Source organism: Pneumocystis jirovecii, assembly GCF_001477535.1.
Source record: "Pneumocystis jirovecii RU7 chromosome Unknown supercont1.7, whole genome shotgun sequence".
Classification (NCBI taxonomy): domain Eukaryota; kingdom Fungi; phylum Ascomycota; class Pneumocystomycetes; order Pneumocystales; family Pneumocystaceae; genus Pneumocystis; species Pneumocystis jirovecii.
Genome location: NW_017264781.1, coordinates 324,390 through 337,976, shown reverse-complemented (window position 1 = coordinate 337,976; position 13,587 = coordinate 324,390). Strand labels below are relative to the sequence as shown.

Sequence of the window (13,587 nt, the reverse complement as noted above, 5' to 3'; positions counted from 1 at the left end):
ACAATTATCATTTTTCAAAAATCTAATTAATAACATTTTTCTTTCGTTCATCTATAGTCGTTTTATTATGTATTGTTTCACTATGTTTATGTAAATTCTGGCAAATAATCGTTAATCTAGCTCTCTATCATTCAGTTGTTGAAAAAGGCACATATCGTCATATATTTTTTATAAATACTATACTTGCCATTAAGCATAAGCTTTATAAAAGATTTCCTGTTTTTCCATCTTCATATGACTCAAGTTGTACTATCATAATAAAAATATACAAGCATCCAAATTATCTAATGCATATTATATATCAAATTTAAAAGTTTTTTTCCAATTTAAAACTATTAATTTTGTTTATATAGATTTTAATTTTTATACTGTATGATGAAGCTGTTGAATATAGAATAGTCATTTATTACAAATAAAAATAGTATTGTATATGTGCTATAAATAAATGTTTTCTTATTCAATTTTCCAATATTTGATCTTCTTTTTTCATCAAAATTGCTTATTGTATCTATTTTACATGCGTCTTAATGCATTTTGTATATTGTCCATTTGTTTTAATACTGTTTTCTTTATTTATTGCAAAAAAACACTATATATATCTGCTTTATATACTTAATATAGTGTTTTAGTAGAATTTCTTGCATTTTCAGAGTTTTTAAGGATTTTTTGTCTTTATCTCATTATTTTTTTCTATTCATCTCTAAAACCACTTTAAACAAAAATTTAAATCCAAATCTCACAATAATGCTGCTTATTCTTAATATATTCTTAGTATATAATACTATTTAAACATTATTTGTCTAATTAAATGCTTATTTATACTTAGATTTAGATAATTTTTTATATATTGCTTATCTAAAAGAACTGCAAATGCACTAATAGATAGGGTTGCCTAGGCAACTAACCCGGAGCAAGAGTAAGCTATAAAAACAATACTTCATATACATGGCGTATACAATGTATACAAGAATAATAGCTCTTTTTAGAAGTACGTTTTCTATAAGATTCAGATTCTACAAATGTCGTTTAAACAATAGTTTTGAAACATGGTTTTTATACAAGTAAGAATTTTTAGGGAAAAATACAAAAAAAAAAAGTTCAATCAAAAAAATAGATTTTTTCATATTCTTTGCATAATAAAAATGCCAAGTTTTAAATATTCTAGTTAATGAGGTCTTTTTTTGATGAATCCTTGATGTCTCTACTCATCGACCCCATCACAGCCATCAACCATCAAAAAATGGAGGCTCTGTGTTGATGAGTATTTTCTTAAAAAAAAAGAGGAGAAAAACAAACAAAAATACGTGGAATTGTATATATTTGAAGGAAGAATTGCATAGGTATGTATAAGTGTTTTTTTTTTGCTTTTTTTTACGGTAAATTTTGAAAATAGAGAAATTGATAAGTGGGTTGAAAGGCCTAGTAGGACGAATTGTGGAGCATCAGCAGTTAATACGGGTGATTTTCTGCTTAGAAAAACAAAACATAGACTGTATTCTTCAAAAAACGTGGGCTCATTGCGTAAAAAACGCATAAAAGAGTCGTTGTCAGACAACGTTGAGAAAAGTGAAGTTGTATGGATCATGGGAGAGGAAGAAGGTGTTGAAAAGTCAGGGTGAGGATTTAGAGTTCTTTTTTTTTTTTGTATTTTTAATAATTTTTTGTTTTAGACAGAAAAAATCGTCACATGAATCTACACCAGAAAGTTCAAGAAAAATACATGTTAGAATGAAGGGGGGATCATCTGGTTTTTATTTAGAAAATAGTTTTTGTTTTTTTGTTAATAGTTTTTAGATGATTTTTCAGCTTATATTGATGATTCGCATGTTGACCAAAAATTGGTGCAAAAAAACTTGGTAAGACATGCAAGTGGTGACTGTGCTTCAGAATCATATGCAGAAGTTGCAGAAAAAAGGTTGGATACAAAATCCTTTTTTGGTTCTTCAAAAATATTAACCGCTACAGTCATCATAAGTCAACTGTAGAACATGTATATAATGAAGAGTTTGATGAAACAGATGAGCATTATGAGGATGAATATTATAATGAAAGTGATAATCATTATTCTCATGCATTTGGTGAAGATGCATTAGAACTTTTTGATTATGGAAGTCTTCCTGATTCATTACACACTGCTTTAACAGGTGTATTCTCGGGTGTTGCTTCACGATTCAAGAATATTCTTAATAGTTTAAGACAAAAGGATGATCCCTCTACTCAACTTATTGCTCTTCAGGGATTATCTGAGTTATTGATTGTATCTACAGAAGATATTCTTAGTAGTTATTTTTCTCCTGATTTGTTTATAAAAGAGCTTCTTGCTATAATGCAGGCAAGTGGTTCTGAATTTTCTGAACAAAATCCAGAAACTGTGCTTCTTGCTTGTCGATGTCTTACAAATCTAATGGAAGTATTGCCTTCTTCAATCTCTAATGTTGTTTATGGTGGAGCAATTCCTATATTATGTCAAAAGTTATTAGAAATACAGTACATTGATCTTGCTGAGCAAGCTCTTAGTGTAATTGTGTTTTTTTATTCTGTTTTTGTTCTTATTTTTTTAGACTCTTGAAAAAATTTCAACTGAACATCCTACTGCTATAGTAAGAGACGGTGGGCTAACAGCATGTCTTACTTATTTTGATTTTTTTTCTACAAATGTACAAAGGACTGCTATTATTACTGCTGCAAACTGTTGTAAAAATATACCTTCTGATTGTTTTGCTATAGCACGTGATGTTATGACTATGCTACAAAATATTATTAGAAACAATGATAGAAAAGTGTTGGAGCAAGCATGTTTATGTGTTACGCGTATAGTAGAGAGTTTTCGGCATTACCCTGATAAGCTTGAACAATTATTGTCGAATGACATTTTACAGATAATTATGTCAGTTCTCTCAAATACATCTACTAATGCAATTTCTTTATCTACTTATACTCAATTTTTACGTGTTTTGGCTATTGCTGCTAAATCTTCGCCTAATCTTTCTATTTCTATACTTAAACTCAAAGTAGTTGAAACTATTTATTATATTCTTATTGGAAAATTTCCAAACGATGATATTGATGTTTCAGAAGAAAATGTTACAAATACTTTATATATTCTTATTCATAGGCCAAGGGAACATATTTATGAAACACTAAATTTAATGTGCGAACTTTTACCTAATCTTCCTAGAGATGGTATTTTAAATTATTGTTATTTCTATTTTAACTAAAATTGATTGCAATAGATGAGGTGTTTAATGTTTGTGTTGGCGAGAATTCTCAATTACAAATTTCACCTTCAAAATTAGCAAAATATAAAATGTTAGATGAACGACGTTTGCGACTTTTAGAAGATTGTCAAGAAGAAATGAAACATTTTTCTAGAGTTCTCACACCTATTCTTGTTGATATTTACCATAGTGCAACAAACATCAATGTTCGTCAGAAAGTTATGATTATACTTTTGAAAATAGTTATTAATCTAAAAGAAAATGTTTTATATGAATCTATAAAAGTAATTTTATGCTACATATGTATATTTTTTATAAACTAATGTGAAACTAGCATTCTCAGTTTTCTTTTTTTTTAGCAGCAGTTCTTTCTCAACATGAATATCCTTCTCTTATTTTAGGAGCATTACAACTATCTGAGCTTTTATTACGGCGTCTTTCTAGAATATATCTTGAGATGTTTGTTCGAGAAGGCATTATACAGTCAATATACGAAATTTCTGATTTTTATCTCGATGATGTTAATTTGGTTAATTTCATTTAATTTCTTTCTTTTTTTTTAATAGTTAAGTAGAAATATATTAATTCCAATAAAACATTGTCATTTCATACTTCATCAATTTTTAGTAGAATGTCTGTTTCAGATTTTTTTATGATTCTAGTAAAAAGAGCAAAATCATTTATTTCTGTCTATGAAAAATGTGAAGATAGATTACTTATATGTGAAGAGGCTTCTGATATTATGTCTAAATTGGCGTTTCTTGCTAAAAGGATTAAAAATCATATAAAAATTCGAAGTACTTATAGAAAACTATCAAAGTATTTTACTCCTAATAATTCTACTATTACAAGTTATGAAATTTTGCGTTCTGGACTTCTTCTATCCCTTCTTGAGTCACTAAATGATCCTAATGGTGAATATATTTATATTATATTAAAATCAACATATTAATTTCGTTATAGCTGAAGTTAAACAGTCTGCTCGAAAAGCATTTCTTCGAAGTTTTTTAACTAATACTCATAATACAAACTTGGACCCCGAGCATGCTTCTGACTCTCCTTTTTTTGTTTTAATACAAAAGCTTCATGAATCTCTTAGTCGCAATGAAGATTTTGAAGTAGTAACTGTTCATGGAGGTTCTCATGAAGGTAATTATATTACTGTGATTTTCAAATAGTGATTAAGGATTATAGATTTTCGGAAGCATCCTTTGACTATGCTTTCTAAACAACTGAAATTAAAACTTACTGCTGAAGAAGGCTCTAATGTGCCTAGGGCTTATAAAAATTTTATTGTATCTATTTATTCTGTTGCAACATTTAGAACTCTTGATGAATATTTACGTCCACGGTTAATATCGTCTCAACGATTTAGTGTTTCACGGTCTAATAGTTCTAAAACACCGAGCACTCCAGTAACATCTAGTATTACAGTTGCTGCTACATCAAGTCAAACGCCATTAAATAAAGATAAAAAGATGCATAGGATTAAAGGGCAGTCATTTGTTATAGAAAAGCGAAAACGTAGTACAAGAGCAAACTTATTGGAACAAACAAAGTCTGATTTTCAAACACATAAGGTTAAAAATTCTAAGAGTGATATCTCTGATGATGAAATGCTTGAATATTCGAATGATTATTCTGGGTCTGATTCTGCAGATACATCTCAATTATTTCAAGTAAATTTTTTCGTTGGGTTTTAGTTTTTTAACAATTCTAGATTATAGATGGATTCAAAAGTGAAAAATCATCAGTAACAGATAATGACTCGCAAATAGGTATAGAGCCTTCTAATGATAGCAAAGTGGATATAAAAGTGAAAAGTAAGGATCAAACAAAAATTCAATTAGAAAAGAATGTGTCAAAGCCATTTACTTTTACTGATAAAAAACATATGAGTTATTCTTCTGCTTTACAAATGAAAGAGGATTGGAATATTATATTTGAGATGGATGGAAAACCGATTAACCCTGATTCAACAATTTATTCTGCCATTCACCGTTATAATAAACAAAATGGTCGTGAATCATCTGATGTATGGTCTTTCATATACCCAATAAAGTTTAAAAAGGTTTTGAAATCAGAAAATCATGAAATTTATGAAGGTAAATATTTTATTTATATTATATTAATATTGAAAAAATTTAGAAGAATCCATAAAAAATACAAGTATTGAGTTTGAAACACATGATTTTTCTTCATATAATGCCAATACCATTCTTATACTTAAGCTTTTGCGAGTGTTGTATCTTTTAAATACTAATATTCGAAATATTTTAGATTTTAATGAACTTTCTAATTTTATAAATATGGCGTTACCACCAAGTGACTTTGTTAATCCAAAACTTACTGCAAAAATAAATCGTCAGTTAGAGGAACCCTTGATCGTTACTAGGTATTTAGTTTATTATTATGTCTATATTCTAACTGTTTTAGTTTGTGTTTTCCTCTATGGGTTCGGGAATTCCCTCGTTTATTTTTATTCTTATTTCCATTTGAAACTAGGTATCTTTTTTTACAGTCAACTTTTTTTGGATATTTAAGATCAATTGCTAAATGGCAAAATACTAATGGAAGAGATGAGTCTCATCAAAATTCAAGAGATGATTCTAGATTAGTTTTTGGAAGATTGCAACGTCAAAAGATTCGAATATCTCGTGATCATATCATGGAATCTACTATAAAAATAATGGATTTATATGGAACTTCTTCATTTTTGTTAGAGATCGAGTACTTTGACGAGGTTGGAACTGGTTTAGCTCCTACTTTAGAATTTTATTCTATTGCATCTCACGAATTCACACGAAAATCTCTTGGTCTTTGGAGAAATGTTGATGATTTATCTGGGAATGATTTTGTATTTTCGCCTAACGGACTTTTTCCTATGCCATTAAACTGTGATTTTAAAGATTCAGATATTGAAAAGTAATATATAAATGATTTTTGATTTAATTAATGTTTGTAGAAAAAAAATTAGTCTCTTCAAAGTTATGGGGAAATTTATTGCAAGGTCTATACTGGATTCTAGAATTATAGATATTTCGATTAATCCCATGTTTTTTCGAATTGCATCTGATGTCAATGATGTTAGACTATCTATTGAGTCTATTTCAGAAATAGATGAAAATTTGGCAAAGTCGTTGCGTTTTTTATTGCAGTTTGAGATAGCGAAAAAGAAAATACTAAATAAAGATATCTGTGAAAACGAAAAAGAACAGCTTTTAAAAGATATCAAGGTGCAGGGTATGTCTATTGATGAGTTTTCATTAAATTTCACGCTTCCTGGGTTTCCTGATGTTCATTTAATAACTAATGGTGACGAGAAAATAGTAACTATTTATACTATCGGTGAATATATTGATCTTATAATTGACTTTACAATTGGCAAAGGAGTAAGAGAACAAATAAACGCATTTCGTGATGGGTTTTCTTCTGTTCTTCCTTATTCTTCACTTGCTTTATTTACTCCAGAAGAACTTTCAATGCTTTTTGGTCAGGGCAAAGAAGATTGGTCTATTGAAAGTAATATATTTTATGGTTTATTAAAGTCTATTAATTCCTTTTAGCACTTATTGACTCTATAAAAGCCGATCATGGATACAATATGGATAGCAGATCAATTCAAAACTTTCTTGATATATTAGCTAATATGAATGATATGGAACGCCGTCAATTTTTGCAATTTATTACAGGAAGTCCTAAACTACCTATTGGAGGTATGTAGTGAAAATAATGCTAAGGAATTAGAATTAATAATATTTAGGTTTTAAAAGTTTAAATCCTCCTCTCACCGTTGTGTGTAAGACACATGAGCCACCACTTACACCTAATGATTATTTACCAAGTGTAATGGCATGTGTAAATTATCTTAAGTTACCTGATTATACAACAAAAAAGATCATGAAATCAAAACTTTTCCTGGCAATCAAAGAGGGGCAAGGTTCTTTTCATTTGTCGTAATCTTAAGCATGTACAAAATTTCTATTATCTGTTCCTCATTAATGATGTTGATTGATACAATATTTAAAATTTTTTTTATACTTAAATATAGCAATTCTTGTTAATGAAAATACTTTTTGAATTCAAAAACAATTAAGTTTATTTTAAAAATATTCATTTGTTAATTGAATATTTGGATTTTATGAATGATTAAGCTAAGCTTATTTAACATGTATTTAATATATGATTGTTTATGTGTCAATTTGTCTCATTTTCATACAATGTTCACATGTTTAAAAAAATTTTAGACTAGATTGTACCCGTGAGTACATGTTTTAGTATACATATATTATTTTTGTGTAATTATTTAGATAAAAGAAGAGATTTCTATCTTCGTGTGACGTTTTTAATAGTTTTCTGATAAGTCTTTTAAATTTTTTGTTTATAGTAGACTTTTTAGAGTTTTTTATAGATAAAAATGCATAAAACATACACTGTTTTGTGAATCATCTATTTTTTACACTACTCTTACAAATATTTTATGTTTTTGTCTGCAAAATATTAAAACAATATTTTAAAAACGAGATATACTTTTTTACAGTCCTTTAAAAATACATAAATCATTCCTGTGAAAAATTTCGTCTCCACATAATAACGAATATAGACAAAGCACTTGTTACCACAAGAAATGCCTTGATAAATCAATTATTGTTATTTATTTCTGAAAAATGATATCCTACTTGCACCATAAAAAAATGTACAGTTTCATGCGTTGCTGATGGAATACACGCAACCCAGGAAGGAAGAATAGGTATATCTGATATATTTTCTGGTATCTTGTCATATGTACAATGTATATTTAGGCGATATCGAGGATCTTTATTACATGGCGATGTCTATTATTTATTAGACCTTTTTATTGGAAAAAAAACATACTGTCAGTAAATCTGGGCATTTACTACATTCTCCTATTATGTAGCATTTTACTGATGTCTCATTTTTCAGAAAAAATGGATTTTCAACATCAAAAATATCATTTTCTGTGGGAGTAAAAGGTACTTTGATCTGAGGCCTCGAATGGTGAAAAAATAACGTGAAAACAAGAATAACTAAAATACCTATTGCAGATTTAATAATAAAGCTTTTTGCTGTCATAATTGATTTTTTTTCTATGTATTTTGTTAGTTTTAATTTATATTTAAAGAAAGATGTTAAGAATATCATACGATCAGCGTACGATTAACGTACAAGGTAACGTCAAAAAAATAATAAATAAAAACTACTGATAAATGTGCAGAAAAAGACTGTTCAAATCATGTTTTATCGTTTTCTTTTGATATTTTTATATATATTTCTTTTTTTCAGCGCAAAAATTCGAGCATTGAAAGAGCCAAATCCATTTTATCAAGAGCATTTGTTTTTGAAGCCTTTTTCTTTCAATCATTTACTTGCATCTTTTAGATTTAATACTTCTTCTAGCTGTGAAAAGATTTCTTTATTTGATGGTGCGGAATCTGCAGTTTCTGATGCTTCTTTGTTGGATTTTAAGCTTCCACGTTCACTTAGATATATTATGGAAGAATCACATACATATGAGTTTCAACTTCGGATGACACGTGGAAAATGGAACTATTATAACTGGGGAATGTCTCCTGATGATGGTGATGTGACAGGTGGTAATGGGATTGAGCTTTGGGCGTATATTGAGGGTGATACGATGAAAGAGTATGATTTATATGTAATTTTATGAGTACTGATGGTTTATTAGAGTTGAAGAGAGGTGGCTTATTCTTACAAATGCTCTTTCAGGGCTTTTTTGTGCTTCTATTAATCTTATGGATACTACAAAAACTATTATACCTATTTTAAGTTTTGTTAAAAATAAGAACTATATAAAGATGAATTGGCCAAATACAGAAGGATACTTTCTGTATGGAACTTTGCCTCAAGAAACAGTGTGTACTGAAAACTTGACTCCTTTTTTAAAACTATTGCCTTGCAAAGGCCGTGCTGGGATTTCTACATTGTTGGATAGTTATCGACTTTTTGATGCACAATGGTATTCTATGTTTTTGGATGTTACTCATGTTTGCAATGAAAATAGTAATAAAATATCAAGACTTATTCAAGGTATTGACATGGTTTTGGATATTGATCGTGCAAGTCGTAGAGATGGTAAAGAATAGTTTAATTGTTATTTTTGATTGATTATTAGTGAAGATTCCCCTATTCCTACACCAATACCACTTGAGGATTTGATATGCGACAAAAAAAGGCCTTATATAAAAGATGATGCATGTTTTCCTTTAGATGATCTTTCAGATATAGAATGGTCTATATCGAAAGTGTTTGGACGGCCAATTTTGGGGTCATGTTATTTAGATTTTTTGCCTGTAGAATCTATTACGGTTTCTCATTCTGATGAAAGGATGATATCTCCTAAACCTGATACTGTTTTAGTTGAAAAAAATGCGATTCTTTCAAAATACATTATAACATGTAAATTTTATTTTAATATTTTTTATTTACTAATTACTTAAAGCATCTGACTTTGATATAAAAATGAAATCACATGTATCTAATACTTTTATACAAGCTGCAGATGTACCTCTTTTTATAGAACGTACTGTAACACGAAAAAATCAAATAAGCGTTATTATTTCGAATCCTCAATCAACAGATTTTCAAGTTGTATATTTGGAAACACTTCCTTGGTTTATGAAGCCGTTTATTCATACTTTAAGTGCATACCTTCTATTTCCTAATGCAAAACGTTCTTTAGATTTTGAAAAAATATATTTTCGACCATCCATAGATAGAAAGCGTGGTTCATATTTTGAAGCACATATACGTATCCCTAGAAATTCTTCCGTTGAAATAGTATGGGAATTTGAAAAGATGCTTTTAAGATATGCAGAATATCCTCCTGATCCAAATAGAGGTTTTAATATTGCGTAAGTATATGGTTTTGTTATAAGTGTTTTTATTATTAATTGTTTTAATAGGCCCTCTATTTTTACAGTTTTTCCTGCTGAATCAACTGATTATATTGAACATATTGCAGTGATTCGAACAACTAGTCTTTTATTAACATTTCCTACTCCTGATTTTAGCATGCCTTATAATGTAATTGTTTTAACAAGTACTGTGATTGCAATGTTATTTGGTGGTGTCTTCAATTTATTAATTAGAAAATTTGTTTCTCTTGAAGAAGCAGAAAAGACTGGACATAAATTATTAAGATTACGTGTTTTAACATTTAAGATTAAAAATATATTTAGAAAGTGACTTTCTTATAAATCATAAATTTAAAATTAAATATGTTAAGGTTTTTATAAACAGATCAAATATACTAAACATAATACCCAATATATATTGTCTAAATTAAACTCAGTATCATACAATGTTGTATTATGAAAATGTATTTACGAAGAAAATATGCTATTATTTTTAAAATAAATACTATTTACCATTTTTTATCCCATCTAGAGGCCATAGGTCGAGAATTTGATGGATGTGCTGTATTTATTTGGTTTTGTTGGTTTTGATGTTGAATAACTAGTTGTTGTAGAAGTTTTGAATTAGATGCAAGTTCTGGATTAGACAAAATTTCTGGATTCGCATTTAATACAGACAGAAGAATTGCTATATCTGCACTAGAAAGTGATATGTTATTTGGAAGGTTTAATTCTCCCAAAAGAGGAACAGTGGGTAAATGTGATATTGAAGACGTTGGTATATTCGCTGCTTGATGCATAATTGGCACACTATTTAATTCTTTCCATTCATTAACACCCTGAGAGGTATGAGATGTTTTGTTAACTAGAGGAACAGTATTGGATATTTTATTTACAATGAATACACCAAGAATATATTTTTCTGTTCTTTTTTTTTCAGAAATATGTGTTTCATCCATGAGTTGAATAAATTCTGGTAATTGATCTGTTGGAGAAAGAGGTATAATATAAGCATCTTTTACCGCAGATGTTGTAGGTTTCAAAACTCCATAACGTTTTCGAGAATAAAAGTAATGATAAAGTTTTTCAAATCCATGCTGCATTTCTTTATTTTGCGGTTTAAATGAAATGACAATTAAATGTTTAGTCGAAGAAAGTTTTTGTTGACAAAGATATTCCGTTGATTTATCCACTGATATTCTCCCATCTACGACAATTTTGTCTTGAAGGATTTCACTCCACGGTCGTGCTGGAGAAATAGAGGGGCCTGCTACATGTATAGCTATAGCATTAAACTCTGCGACCGAGGCCATAAAAAGTCTTCCTGACCAGATGGGATGAATAATATTTGTCTCAACGGCATTATAAGATGGTGAGTAAGGAGGAGTGTTTGTACTATTATTATCATCATCAATCATTCTATCAATATCTGGGTCAAAATCTATTTCAGCAGCATCCTGAGCATGAACGGGATACTTTTCGGATATATAAGATGCCTTTTGGGATTTGATATTACTCCATACATTCTGAATATCGAAAGACTGGTTAGATACCAAATTTCTTTCATCATCTTGAGCCTTGTTTTTGTCTGAATCAGATTCATTTATTTTTGGTACTGTTGTTTTCCCATGAGTAGAATTGAGTTGTTGAGATAAAATAGGAGATTCTTTTGGAACTTCTTCTATTTCACTTTTAGACTTTAAAGAAAAAGGAATTAATGTTTCGATTTTCTGCTGTATAGGAAGGCCACTTATTTCTTGATCTCCTATGATTTCTTCGCCTTTATGAGTTCGACGGATTCTTGGAGCTTCCGTTTGTTTTAGAACTGAATTCTTAGTACTCTGCGCTCTTACGGATTCTGCCAACAGTTGTATCTCTGAACTAGCCATTTCTTCACTAGTCATATGAACTAAATCTTGTGGAATAATTTCCCCTGAAACAACACGAGTTCGAAGCTGAGGGTTTTTATCATCTTTTAGATTGAAATGAAGTGTACGAAATCTTTCTTTATATTTTGGAGTTAGGATATATTTTCCTTTTTCTTCAATAGAAAAATCTTTAAACATACTATATTCAATAGTAAGTGCAAGGCGCTCTCCTGCTTTCTCTGGTGTTTCATCATGATCCAAAACAAGACTCCCTTCTTCAAGAAGAGTTGTAATGGCTGTTACAAAAATAGTTGAAAACGATTGTGCTACATGTTTTCTTGTTGCATCCTTTAATTCCTCGAGTTTTTCAACAGGATCTTCGATTGGTACTTGGTTTGTTGTTTGCCTCGCCAACGGGGTATCAGCCTTTTTTACATGCTTCAACGCCTGCGGAAGCTTTCGATTTTGTAATGCTTTTATATACGATTGCTCAAACGATACACGCGACATTTTTGCCGGGGGAATGTCCTAGAAAATACGTCACTAAACACTCCTTCCCTTCTAAAAAATTACATGATCTTCCTGAAAATGATAATCTGAGTCTGATGTTGACGCCGGCGACGGCGTTTCCTGCTTTACATCCCTGTTTTCGCTTTCTGTTACCGAACCCAGTCCTCCTTTCTCCACCACCTCTTCCGTCAACTCTTTATTTTCTTTTTCACACAGTATCTCCTCTTCTATATCTCCCATACTCCTTTTTTCTGTTGTTTTTGCTAAATCATGTTCTTTCTTGCTTTGCACACGGTTCTTCGTCTTTTTTCCTACATTTTTCATCTTCTGTGCCTTCTGAAGCCCCTGATACAGCTCTGGGCGGCACACATCACACTACATATATACGTAAGCCTTTATCTTTTTCCTTTTTTGTGCTCAACATACAAAATATGTCTCTGGAAGATTTTCCTCGTTTTCAAATCCCATACACACAATATGCTGCCACGTCGTGCATCCCTCACACTGTACCATTATCCCTCCATCATCTTTTCCACATCTACACCGCACACGCTCATTCATTGGGATTTCTCTTTCCTCAAACATCTGTCGCCGGTGTCCTTTGTTTGTCCGCCTCGAACGCCGCAATGACTCCATTCCAACTACTCAAACTGTCTCAGGACTTCATGTACTATCACGTACTGCCTTTTTACCCTTTAACTTTCTTTTTTTCTCCCTTATTTCTGCTTTTTTTTCACTATCTCTTTTCTCCTTCAAAATATCCTCGTTTTCTCCCGTTTAAAAACGAAAAAAATCCCCTCAAACGTCCATTCTCTTTTTCCTTAGTTTCTCCTTGAAAATATCTTCTTTTTCTTCTCTTTTCTGTCCTTTTAGCTCCTTCTTTTTCAAAAACAAATACTCACCTTCCTGCTCGTTTTTTTCTGACGTTGCCGCCGTTGCCCCGGTTCCCTCACCGATATGCTGCCCCATCTGTTTTCTTGGCTGTTTGTACGTGTTTTCGCGTTTTCGCGTTTTTATGCCTTTTATGCCCTTTTTCTTGCATTTTACCCATTATATGCGCATTCTATGCGTATTCTATGCGTGTTATATGCACAT

At 30.4% G+C, this 13,587-nt stretch overlaps 4 protein-coding genes across 4 annotated transcripts; 2 read left to right on the top strand and 2 right to left on the bottom strand.

Moving 5' to 3' along the window:
- Positions 1-1,257: 1,257 nt before the first annotated feature.
- Positions 1,258-7,178, top strand: T551_01800 (uncharacterized protein; the record flags this gene model as incomplete). Its single annotated transcript, XM_018374063.1, has 17 exons — positions 1,258-1,340; positions 1,394-1,615; positions 1,671-1,747; positions 1,795-1,915; positions 1,966-2,518; positions 2,562-3,183; positions 3,234-3,502; positions 3,553-3,747; positions 3,793-4,132; positions 4,182-4,367; positions 4,413-4,897; positions 4,939-5,323; positions 5,367-5,613; positions 5,655-6,143; positions 6,184-6,740; positions 6,785-6,934; positions 6,982-7,178. 17 exons carry the CDS (start codon positions 1,258-1,260, stop codon positions 7,176-7,178), a joined length of 5,178 nt encoding a protein of 1,725 aa, XP_018229808.1.
- A 599-nt stretch (positions 7,179-7,777) lies between these two features.
- Positions 7,778-8,312, bottom strand: T551_01799 (uncharacterized protein; the record flags this gene model as incomplete). The annotated part of the gene is made up of 3 exons (XM_018374062.1): positions 7,778-7,849; positions 7,898-8,053; positions 8,094-8,312. The coding sequence occupies 3 exons, from the start codon at positions 8,310-8,312 to the stop codon at positions 7,778-7,780; spliced, it is 447 nt and encodes a 148-aa protein (XP_018229807.1).
- A 53-nt stretch (positions 8,313-8,365) lies between these two features.
- T551_01798 (GPI-anchor transamidase subunit GPI16) lies at positions 8,366-10,445 on the top strand (the record flags this gene model as incomplete). Its single annotated transcript, XM_018374061.1, has 7 exons — positions 8,366-8,408; positions 8,455-8,482; positions 8,523-8,882; positions 8,926-9,332; positions 9,378-9,656; positions 9,700-10,111; positions 10,163-10,445. The coding sequence occupies 7 exons, from the start codon at positions 8,366-8,368 to the stop codon at positions 10,443-10,445; spliced, it is 1,812 nt and encodes a 603-aa protein (XP_018229806.1).
- A 178-nt stretch (positions 10,446-10,623) lies between these two features.
- On the bottom strand, positions 10,624-13,461 carry T551_01797 (uncharacterized protein; the record flags this gene model as incomplete). The annotated part of the gene is made up of 5 exons (XM_018374060.1): positions 10,624-12,510; positions 12,556-12,867; positions 12,919-13,133; positions 13,185-13,242; positions 13,297-13,461. 5 exons carry the CDS (start codon positions 13,459-13,461, stop codon positions 10,624-10,626), a joined length of 2,637 nt encoding a protein of 878 aa, XP_018229805.1.
- Between the last annotated feature and the right edge of the window lie 126 nt (positions 13,462-13,587).